Source organism: Octodon degus, unplaced genomic scaffold, assembly GCF_000260255.1.
Source record: "Octodon degus isolate 3935 unplaced genomic scaffold, OctDeg1.0 scaffold00163, whole genome shotgun sequence".
Taxonomy (NCBI): Eukaryota; Metazoa; Chordata; class Mammalia; order Rodentia; family Octodontidae; genus Octodon; species Octodon degus.
The window spans coordinates 2,248,683-2,260,519 of record NW_004524739.1 but is presented as its reverse complement, the minus strand read 5'-3'; the positions used below and the strand labels follow the sequence as shown (position 1 = coordinate 2,260,519).

General features: G+C 42.5%; 1 protein-coding gene across 3 annotated transcripts; it reads right to left on the bottom strand.

Moving 5' to 3' along the window:
* Nucleotides 1–913: 913 nt before the first annotated feature.
* Med18 (mediator complex subunit 18) lies at nucleotides 914–10,506 on the bottom strand. 3 transcript variants are annotated; one of them, XM_004642886.2, is made up of 3 exons: nucleotides 10,429–10,506; nucleotides 8,859–9,005; nucleotides 914–1,816 (listed from the first exon to the last, which is right to left on the bottom strand). In XM_004642886.2, exons 2-3 carry the CDS (start codon nucleotides 8,929–8,931, stop codon nucleotides 1,263–1,265), a joined length of 627 nt encoding a protein of 208 aa, XP_004642943.1. In that variant the 5' UTR covers nucleotides 8,932–9,005; nucleotides 10,429–10,506; the 3' UTR covers nucleotides 914–1,262. The 3 variants fall into 3 exon arrangements, with proteins under 3 accessions (XP_004642943.1, XP_023558814.1, XP_023558815.1); XM_023703046.1 differs by lacking the exon at nucleotides 10,429–10,506 and adding an exon at nucleotides 10,282–10,422; XM_023703047.1 differs by lacking the exon at nucleotides 10,429–10,506 and adding an exon at nucleotides 9,153–9,196.
* Between the last annotated feature and the right edge of the window lie 1,331 nt (nucleotides 10,507–11,837).

The window sequence follows — 11,837 nt, the reverse complement described above, 5'->3', positions numbered from 1 at the left end:
AAAATTTTACTGTTTAATAAAAAATGTACAGTGTGATTGTTTACAAAATGGTGTTATACTTTTTCTATTAAAAAACAAATAAAATAAACAAGGGAAGCCAGGCATGTGCAGCCTATAATCCCAGCACTTGGGAGGCTGAGGGAGGAGGATCACCATGCGTTTCAGGCTAGCCTGAGTTACACAGTGAGCTTGAGATCAGCCTGAGCTACAAAGTGAGACTCTACCTAAAAAAGAACAGAAGCAAGAACTCTTTTTTTTTTTTTTGCTACAATTGGTACTGAATCTACCCTAAATTTGTAGAGTTAAGAGTAAGAATCAGAATTACAGACACTTCTTTTCCAGACTTTATTACTATCTAACACAATCCTATACACCTTATACCAGTAGGTTTAAACCTAAGGCACACACACTGCAGTAGGTTATTTCTGGTATTCAAAGCTCTAATACAGTCACCATCACTGCCTTACACACAAATAGTGAAACAAGACTTCTTTCCAAAAGTTATTTATTCTAACACACACAAAAATTTTTTTAAACTTACTTTATTCCAGTTTTTCATCCTTACACAGAAGGACTGGCTTGATTTTTCTTGTTATTCTGATACTTTAAAAGGTTGCCAGGCCTTTGAGCCAGAATGGCAGTACACACCTGTACTTTCAGCTATCAGGAATGGTGAGGCACCAGAATCCCAAGTTCAGTTCCAGCCTAGGCAATTTACTGACTAAGCAAAATTTTTTATTTTTTTAAATAAAAAATTTTTAAAAGAGTGGGTACCAGGCATGGTGACACACACCTGTAATTCCAACACTCAAGAGGCTGAGGCAGGAAGATCACCTAGTTACCGATCAGCGTGAATTACATAGTGAGTTCAAGGTCAGCCTGAACTATACAGAGAGAGATCCTCTCTCAAAAACAAAACACTACTGAGTGTGTAGCTCAGTATGAAGGCCATGCCTTTCGTCTCCAGTAGGGCACATCCGCACACACGCGCGCACACACACACACGCACACACAAAGGCCACCACAAAAAAAAAAAAGAGCATGCCACAGGCGCTCAATATAAAAACAAAAAACAAACAACAAGAACAAAAAAAAGGCCACCACAAAAGTGAAACTACCACATGATGAAAACCCTGCACAGAACCAACTACAAACTCACCACCCTTCTTCCTGAAGGCATAATGCCTGCCTGGCAGCGATGAAATGGGACACCAACATCATCTTTTTTCTAATAGGTGAGGACAGATGGACAGACCCAGATGTCACATGAGCCTTTTGGGGTCTATTTTCTCTAGGTGAACCAGAGGTTTCAACTGCTCAGCAAAGTTCCTCATATCATCAGAGACCATGTCCTGCCCGGCTGGGGCAACAACACTTAATTCCACCAGATAGGAGAGTGACAAGGCCTCAGTGCTGTCTGTGTTTCCTGGCACAAGGATACGGAAAATCTTGTACACCGTGATCTTCATGATGCCCTTACGGAACAGGTGTCCCTTGGTGACAAACTCATGGTCCATGCGGAAGCCCATTTCCATCAAGAAGTCAGTGAGGTTCTCAGACGTGGCAATGTCCACACAGTTTCGCACCAGTGCATGGCGGTTCTTGTCTCCCATTTCTGGCTGTCCCAGGTAGCGCAGATGCCAGGGTGCTCCCGTCCTGTCCATAGAGCGCCGGGCCCTGAGGACAAATGGGCTGGCCTGCTGGCCCTTAAGGAGGAACACTATCTCGTGGTCAAGGAAAGTCTCAGGTTCCATGTTGTCACACAGACCACGAAGCCGGTGGATGAGGCTTTCCAAACTGTGATCCAAGACACTCCCTGGGGAGAGAGAAGCACTGCTGAGTCCCACCTGTCATTTGGGCTCATGGAACTAGCAAGATTAAAAACCCAAAGCAGTTCAGGGCAGTATTTTGTCAAACAGAAGACCAACACATGAGATTTTAGAGAAGCTACACTGCTGAGCTATTGTATAATATTATAAGTTACTTTCAATTTTTTATATTTTCTTACCTGGCACTAGAGGCTTTAACATTTCTCTAGTAAGGTTAATCGCTAGGTCTCAGTCAGAAGTAGCTATCAGAAATATAATAGTAACAGTACTGTTTTGTACTGTTATCATTTGTTTTATTTTTTTTTAATTTATTTATGTGTGTGTATGTGTGTGTGTGTGGCCAGCTCAGCCCACCAGGGGGCGGGGCTGGCTGGCATGTGGTGCTGGGGGATTGAACCGCGGTCCCTGTGCTTTGCTAAGCTTGTTCTAAGTAGGTGCTTTAGACCACTGAGCCATCTCACCAGCCCCTGTTATCATTTATTTTAACAATTATCATTTATTTTTCCTTCTTTTCTTCTCTCTCCTTCGCAGTATGGGAGACTAGGCCTAGAGCCTTTACATTGAACTACATCCCTGGCTCCTCTCTTCTCTGTTTCCGTGTGTCTGCCTGGTGCTGGAGACTGAACCCAAAGCCTCACCCAAGCTAAGCACATGCTCTATCACTTAGCTACACTCCCAGCCACAATTATCTTCTTTTGAGCTGGGAAGATAGCCCAGTGGCAAGATGCCTGCCTGGCAAGCACAAGGGCCTGAGTTCAGTCCCCGGTTTTGCAAAAAAAAAAAAAAATAATAATAATAATAAAATTCCACCAAATAAAACTTCCATTCATCAAAAAAAGAGCCAGGCTTGGTAGTGCACACCTATAATCATAGGAGGCAGGAGGATCACTGTGAGTTCAAGGCCAGCCTGACTACAGTGAGACCCTATCTCAAAAAATAAATAAATAGGCTGAGGAGATAGATAGCTCAGCAGTCTAAGCACCTACCTGGCAAGTGCAAAGACCTAGGTTCAATCCCTGGTACCGCATGCCCTGTCATTTGGGCTCATGGGACTAGCCCTGAGCTGGCCACTAAAACCAGGTGTGATGGCACACACTTGTAATCCCAGCACTGAAAACAGGAGGATCACTACGAGTCCAAGATGCACAGTGAGACCGTATGCCACATACATTAACAAAAAAAAAAAAAAAGAAATCAATTTTAGTCTTCATTTTACTCATTCTCATGGCTGGATCTCACACAGCTGCTACAGGAAATAATATCCCCTTTGAAATCTACTCTCCGTTGGGCCTCTGGCACACAAGCCTCTCAGGTCTTCACTGAACTCAAGGACCACGCAGTCTTCTTCATCTCCCCTAAGTGATAGAGGATCCTAGGATTGACTCTGGGTGCTCTTTTCTACTAAGCCTCTTCTTCTCTCAATAGTGTCATAATCCCATGGCTTTAAATACTGTTTTATATGCCCCAAGACTCCCAAATTTATATATACATATTTTTAAATTTTTTTATTTGTGTGTGTGGGGCAGCTCAGCCCACCAGGGGGCGGGGCTGGCTGGCATGTGGTGCTGGGGGATTGAACCTCGGTCTCTGTGTTTTGCTAAGCTTGTTCTAAGTAGGTGCTTTAGACCACTGAGCCATCTCACCAGCGCCCCCATTTATATTTTATGAATTACAGACGCACACATCCAACTTATTATTCAACCTTCCCACTTAGATGCCTAACAAACATCCTTATCACTAGCCCATTCTTTTCTTTTCTTTTTCTTTTTTCTTTTTTTTTTCAGAACCAGGGATTGATCTCAGGCCCTTTCACTTGCCAGGCAAGCACTTATTCTATTGAGCTAACTCCCCAGCCCTTATTCTTTTATTCTGAGACAAGGTCTTGCTAAGTTGCTGAGTTACAGAGCAAGGCTTGAATCTGTAAACTCCTGTCTCAGCCTCCCAAAGTGCTGGGATTACAGGTGTGTATTAGCATATCTAGCTCATATATCATCTTAATATCTTTACTATTGTTGATTTTTCCCTCCCCAAATCTTATTTCTCCTATACATTTTCCCATCAGAGTAAATGGCAACTCTCTGCTTTCAGTTGCCCAGGCAAAAAAAAATCATGGAATTATCATTTTGTCCCTTCTTTCTCCCATATCCTATACATTCAATCCATACTTTTGAAATGAAAGCAAATTTAACCATCTCCCCTGATCAGCAAACAGTCCAAGCTGCTTTCATGTCCTGGTCTCTGCATATTCTGTTTCCACACCTGTCTTTTTTCTTTTCCAAAACAGCCAGGTGGCTTAAGATGTAAGGCATGGGGCTGGGGATACAGTTCTGTGGTAGAGTGCATCCCTAGCACACATGGGGCTCAGGGTTCAATCCCCAGTAATTCCCACCCCCCCCCAAAAAAAAAGCAAAGCCATGGGCCTGGGGTTGTATCTCAGTGATACAGTGCTTGCCTAGCATGAGGACCTGGATTCAATCTCCAGTACCCCAAAACAAACAGAGAAAATATAAATGACACTCCCCTAGTGGTGTCACTGTGAAAAAATGGTCTTTCTGATTGTCTACTGGGGCCCCTTAGCATCCAGCATCACCTTCAACTCTCCCCTTGGTCACTCTCTCCAGGCAAAGTGCTTTGCTGCTGTGGCCTGAACACACCAACATATTCCTTGTGAGTGAACCTTCCCATTTCCCTTATACTTAGGATGTTCTTCCTCTGTACATTTGCGTGCTTGACCACTTTCTCCAAGTTTGCTCAAATGTCACTTTATGGCAGAAACAGACAGTGAGACTTAAATGAAAACAAGATGAGCTGGAAGAAAAGTAGTGGAGCAGGGCCTCATAATCATGGGATACCAGATCTCAGGAGCAGAGAGCAGCTCACCATGGTATCCTACATTCAGGGCGCAGTACACACACCCACTGCTCATTTTAGGTGCTTTGTAAGTGTTGGTTCTCGCAACACATACACAGTGACTGCAGTGCCAGACACTGAGCAGTAGGAGGCGCTGTTCTTATGGAGAGTACAGTTGAATGGAGGAAACAAAATATAGTAAGTAGAAACACAAGAAATAAAAGGGGGACATGAGAGAACTGGTGGGAAGGGAGGGTGGACCACTATGAGAGGTTGGAATAGTCAGAGAAGGCCTACGAGGAAGACAGCTAGGTGGAGAAATGCAGGGTAAAAATGAGAGGACTACTGGGATAGCGAGGAGATGCACTGGGTCAGAGGGCTCGTCAAGTGTGGAAACACTGAGGAGGTAGGAAAGGGTGCAGCAAATTCAAGGAAATAAAAGTAGCTGTTCAGTGGTGGTCCACACCTGGAATCCCAGTACCCTGGTAGGCTGAGGCAGGAGGATCCAAAATTTGAACTGAGTCTGGCAATTCAGCAAGACCCTATCTTTTTCTTTTTCTTTCTTTTTTTTTTTTTTGCAGAACTGGGAATTGAACTCAGGCCCTTGCACTTGCCAGGGAAGGGCTTATTCTACTGAGCCATCTCCCTGGCCCCTAGACCCTGTCTTAAAATTAAAAATGGGCTATGGCTCAGTACAAAAGATCTGGGTTTAATCCCTAGTATCACACGGACACAAATAACTATGCTAAGTAGTTATTCATATTTTAATGAATACATTCTATAAGTCACAAAGTCTAAAGTCGTTCACTAAACATACTGTTATGATCTCCTGGGCCTCAAGTTTTCGCATCTGGGCAAGTGACTTCATCTCCTTCTTGATCTAGAATGCTAATGAAAGTGTCATCTTACAAGCTGTAATGAGAACAGGCATGGTGGCACACCCATAACCTCAGAACTCAAAAGGGCTGAGGCAGGAGGGTAGCTGTAAGTTTGAAGTCAGCCTGAACTACATAGTGTGCCTATCTCACAAAAGCAAAAATAAATTAATAAGTGGATAATACATATAAAGTATCTGACACAGAGCCAAAGCTGGAAATCATTAGCTATTATTATCGTTATTTTTTAAATTATCTGAGTTCTGTCTCAGAAATCACAACATTTAACTAAAAAAATAGTTGTATGACTCAGCAGTTCCACTCTTGGTTATTTACAACAAAACAAAACAAAACAAAAACCCAAACAAACAAATAGCTCACAGCAGCAATTTTTCACAGCAACCCCAAACTAGACACTGGCCAGGTGCCCAACCATAGTAGAACAGATAAACACCCTACATGTTTTTACAGTACGATACTATTGAGCAACAACTACTGATATGCATAGCAATATGAATACATACTGGAATAATTATGCTGACTAAAAGGAACTTCAAATAAAAGAGTACACTGTACATGATGCTATGGTGTGACATCATGAATAGATAAAAGACCTTTGCAGTGGAAAAAACCCAGAAGAGTAGATCGTCCAACTGGAGGATGATGATTAGGATAAGGCCTCATAGGAAAGGAACAGCAACACTAACACCTTTGAAAAGGTTTGGGATATACCCTTGTCACAAAACTTACAGGCCATGAACTAAACGCAAACCCAAACTATAAAAGGGGACAAATGGCAACTGTAGATGATCTTAGCATTGGCAATGACTATGTTACTCAAAGGCCTGAGCCATGAAAAAATTAGTAAGTTGCACTTCATTAAGATTAAAAACTGCGGGCCAAGGAGACAGCTCAGCAGCATAAGCGCCTGCCTGGCATGCGCAAGGTCCCAAGTACCACAAAAAAAAAAAAGATTAAAAACTGCTGCTCTGAAAAAAATAGTCAAATGAGACTCCCTCAAATTCAAACACTTCTGTTTCAAAGGAAATAATCAAGAGAGTGAAAAGGGAATCCACAGAATAGAAAAATGTTTTTAAATCATAAGTTACCAGGCCGGGGAGATGGCTCAGTAGAATAAGCACTTGCCTGGCAAGCGCAAGGGTCTGAGTTCAATCCCCAGTTCCGGGGGGGGGGAAATCACAGGTTACTATCCAGGATATATATAAGTAACTCCTAAAGCCCAACTAAAACAAAAACAAGACAAACAAACAAACAAACAAACAAAAAACCCCCTACAAATAAGCCAATGTAAAAGTGTGCAAAGAAATGAATAGACAATTTTTCAAAGGAGATATACAAATGGCCAACAAGCATATGAATGTTATTTTACTAATAACTAAAGAAATATAAATCAAAACCATAATAACATCTCTCCTATATTAGGATGGCTATCAAAACAAAGAAATCACTGCATGCTGTGCCAGCCTGCCCCCAGGCGCACTAAGCCCTCGATGGAGTCCAGCGTGGTGGTGCACACCTGTAATCCCAGCACTAGAGAGGCTGAAAACGAGGATCACTATGAATTTGAGCTGTGTAGTGACACCCTGCACCAAAAAATAAAAATAAAAATAAAAAAACACTGAAAAAATAAACAGAACAAAGAAATCTACAAACATTAGTAAAGATGTGGAGAAGCTAGAACTCATGTTGTTGAAACATGCAGCCAGGAGAGGTGGCATGTGCCTGCAATCCTAGAATTCAGGAGGCTGAGGCAGGAGGATTTTCATAAATTTGAGGTCAGCCTCAGCTTCATAAGCAAGTTCAAGGTTAACTAGCACTACATAGTGAGATCCTGTCTTTAAAACAAAAACAGAAACAAAAAAAATAAAAATAAAAATAAATAAAACAAAACAGAGACAGAGAGATAGAGAGAGAGAGACAGAGAGAGAGAGATGAAGTAAGCATGTAGCTCTTAAGGAAAACAACACTGAAGCATGTCCAAAACGAGAAATAAAAGCCCAGACATATATGCCTGTAATTCTAGCTTCTTGGGAAACTGAAGACGGATGATAACTTCAGCCCAAGGGCATGAGGCCAGCTTGGAATCACATAATGACACCCTGTCCAGTTGGGCCTATCCCCTATAGGGACAACTGAGGGGTATAGCACTTGCCTTACATGCATGAGGCCCTGGGTCTGATTCCCAGCATGGCAAAATAAATAAATAAATAAATAAATAAATAAATAAATAACAGAATTAGCTGGATGTGGCAGCACAGGCCTATAATCCGGGCACTTTCAACACTGAGCCCAAAGGATTGTGCTTCTGAAGCCAGCCTAGCACATGAGAGGTCAGCGAGGGCTACAAGGCAAGGCCATGTTTTCAAAAACTAAAAAAAAAGTTATAATCTAGTATGTCCCACTTCTGAGAAAATATTTAAAATACAATCTCAAAGAGGTATCTGCACATTCATGTTTACTGTAGCACTATTCACAATAGCCAGAAGGCAGAAGCAACTCAAATATCTACCAGCAGATATTGGATATAGAAAATGAGAGGCACATATATGTAATATACAGGTATGTGTAATGCTATGCAGCTTTTTAAGAGATGTCACATGCTGTAATATGGATGAACTCAAAGCTGTTATGCTGGGGGGCCGGCGGAGCAGCTCAGTTGTCTAAAGCGCCACCTTGGGCAAACTCAGCCAGGGGCAGGGGACCTCGGTTCAAAGTTATTGTGCTAAGTAAAATAAAATAGGAAAGGACAAATACTATGCTATTCCACTCATATCAGCTACTTAAATAGTCAAAATGGAAAACGAAGTAGAAAGGTAACTGCTGAGCAATGGGAATAGGAAGGAGTATTAATATATACTAGAACTGGGTATACAGCTCAGCTGCACAGCACTTGCCTAGCAACTACAAGGTTCTAAGTTAGATTCCTGGTACACACACAAAAATTTAATGGGTATAGAATTTCATTTTTGCAAAATGAAAAAGTGCTAGAGATCTGATGTACAATAATGTTAAATGTTTATGATGGCAAATTGAAATCATAACTTTAAAAGTACCAATTAAATGGCCAGGGATGCAGCTCAATGGCACAAGCTCCTGCCTGGCATCTGCAAGGCCCTGAGTTCAATGTCCAGTACCAAATAAATAAATAAATAAAAGTACCAATTAAAATAATTTTTTGGTGGGTGCCAGAAACTGCAGGTTGCCTTCATGTAAGTCCCTGATCTCCAGGGAAGCTTAACAGAAAAGTAAAAACCAAGTAATCCAAGCCCTCTGGTTCACTTACCCTGCAGTAGGTACTCCATCATGTTAATGGTGCCCCCAGTGACGGGCATCATGGTGACTGGAGGAGCCTCCATTGTGTTTGTCTGATTAAGCTGAAGACAACAGAACTGGACTCAGAGCTCCCAATCAGGCAAGGCACAGGATACACCTGTAAAAGTCAACGCTTACTGATAAGTCAGAGTGATGGAGAGACACGAGATTTGCCGTGGCACTGGCCTTGAAGTCAACTCAGTCATAGAAAACTGAGTACAGTATCTGCTTAAACATGGTCGGTTCTTAGGGTGTGGTGGCATACCTGTAATCCCAGCACAGGAGAGGCCGAGACAGGAGGATCACCCCAGTTCCAGCCCAAATACATAGCAAGAGTAATTGTCTCAGTTACTTTTTTCTTGTTGCTGGGATAAAATACCCAACACCCAAAATTAAGGAAGGAACAGTTTATTTAGCTCACAATGGAGGTTTCAGTCAACAATCACTGGCTCCAAGGCAAAGTGGCACATGGCAGAGGGTAGCAATTCACAGTAAAACAGCAAAAGCCAAAAGAGAGGAGCAAAAACTTTCCTTATATTGTATTCAGGCTATCTGCCCCAGGGAGGGTGTAGTACCCACACCCGATTCCTAGCAATGGATCATAAACTAATCCCTGCTGCTCCAGTGACTGCATGAGACTTTGGGGCGACACTTAGACACTTTGAGACCTTGTCTCAAAAAATAGTAAATAGTAAATAAAAAACCAGTAAATAAGTAAAAACTCAAAAACCAGTTCTAGGAACAGAAATCTATATATAACAAAGATCTGGCCATGGAATTACAGCAAAACCTTGTAGTTCTGAAAGCTCCAAAAGTTATCTGTGCAGCCTCGGCGAAGTCATCATGTAATCTCTCATTCCGGGACTCCTTTCTTATAAAACAGGGCCACTGATATTTAACCCTCAAAGCTAGGTGGGTCAAGTAACACAGTGGGGGCATAAAATAACACTCCTAAAGTTACAGAAAATCTGGTAAGTGATTTAAGGGTCCTTCTGTATGTTTCATTTTAATTTTTAGTCTTGTTTTGGTTTGTTTTTTTTTGATGGAACCGGGATTGAACTCAGGCCCTTACGCTTGCCAGGCAAGTGCTTATTCTACTGAGCTATCTCCCCGGCCCCCACTTTAAGTTAATGGTATGAAGACAACATGCACAGCGAGTGGCAGAGCCTTCTACTTCTCCAAAAAGAGTTCTAAAAACCAGCTAGGGGAAAGCGGGAAGTTCCTTTAAAATGATGGCAGGGGAAAAAAAAAAAAAAAAAAAGATGCATGGCAAGGACAAGGTCCCGAGTTTGATCCCGGTACCCCACCCCCCAAAAAAATAAGAAAAAGAAAAAAAAAAAAAAAGATGGCAAACAGCCTCCTGAACAGGCAGGCATCCAAGACACTGCACTAACCCTAGAGAAACACACGTCCGTGCGCACACCAGCTTCTCCTCGCAAAACCGGGGATTAAACTGAGTCACGCAATCCAGAGCGACAATGAGCCCCCAGCCCTCAGAGTTCCCGAAACCCGTAAGGCTCCGGACGGACGAGGGCAATTACCTTGCCTCCTCCTCTTTCCACTTCCTGGAAGACGGCGACGACACGCAAACCTGCGTCCGGCCGCTCCGCACGTAAGGGTGCCGAGAGGACCAGAAATCGCTGCGTTGCGGTCGGGCTCGCACACGCGCGTGCGCAGAGTGTGGTGCGGGCGATGGATAAAGCGAGCTATAGTTGAACAGCGTTCCGGTAGCAGGAAGGGAGGGGGCTCGACGTCATAGCGCTTCCTCTAGAAAAAGATGTGTGTTGGGTTTTTTTTTTCTCAAGTCGGACGGTTTGAAGTTGTTTTTGTGTGGGCAGTCTCCTGGAACTGATAAGACTCAACAAAGATACCTAACCTTTTAATTTAGCAACACTTTCTGGGGGGAAAAAAAATGAGATTGGCTAGGGAAGCTGCAGGAAAAAGAGAAGGGGATGTTATGAAACAGACTTCTTAGCTGCCTGAAGGTGAAAAGAGAAGTGTTACAGTACTACTAGGAATGTCAGCAATACACAATATTGTATTTGTTTATTTTACATTGAAGTAAGTATATCTTACTTCAATGTAAAAATACAGGGAGATGGGGTGTGCCTGTAGACTCAGCCCCTCAAGAGGCCGAAGCAGTAGGGTTACTTCAGCCCAAGAACTCAAAGCAACATTAAAAATAAATAAAAATTGTAAAAACATATCACATATAATGTATAATACATATGCAACAAGTCTTCACCTCTGCTAATGTGGTGAGTGCGTAAAATGTAGATAGAGCAGGGATTAGAAAATCTTTTTTTTTTTTTGGGTACCAGGGATTGAATTAAGGACCTTGCACTTGCCAGACAGGCACTTATGCTGCTGACCTATCTCCATGACCAAAAGCAGAGATAAGGATGAGTCAAATAAGGCATTGATTTGGAGCCCAAAATTTAAGAGAACACTAAAAACTCAATAATTAATATTGTACAAAGTAAGTCCAACAACACTTGGGCAAAATATAAAAAATGTTCAATCACCAGATTAACTGTATGAACTGTAATTTTATCAGTGGAGAAACTTTTTTTAAAAAATGTATTTAGTACAAGGTCTAAAGGGTCTCACTAATCTGTTTTCAGCCTCCCAAGCGCTGGGATTACAGGTGCGCGTCATCTCAGTCCCAGGCTCAGCGCACCCCCGGGGTGGGTCCAGCAAGGCAGACCAGGAATCGAACCGTGGCCACTGCACTCTGCCTAAGCAGACGCTTTAGTCTGCTGAGCTATATCATGCCAGTCCTTTATCAGTGGAGAAACTTAACAAACAGATATTAAGTAATCTGCAAGGGTCCAGCGTGACATGCTCAAGTGTAAGCCCAGCACTGTGGGAGAGTGAGGCAGGAGCATCACAAAATTGAGCTGAGCCCAGCCTGGGCAATTTAGTAACTTAGCCAGACTTCATTTCAAAA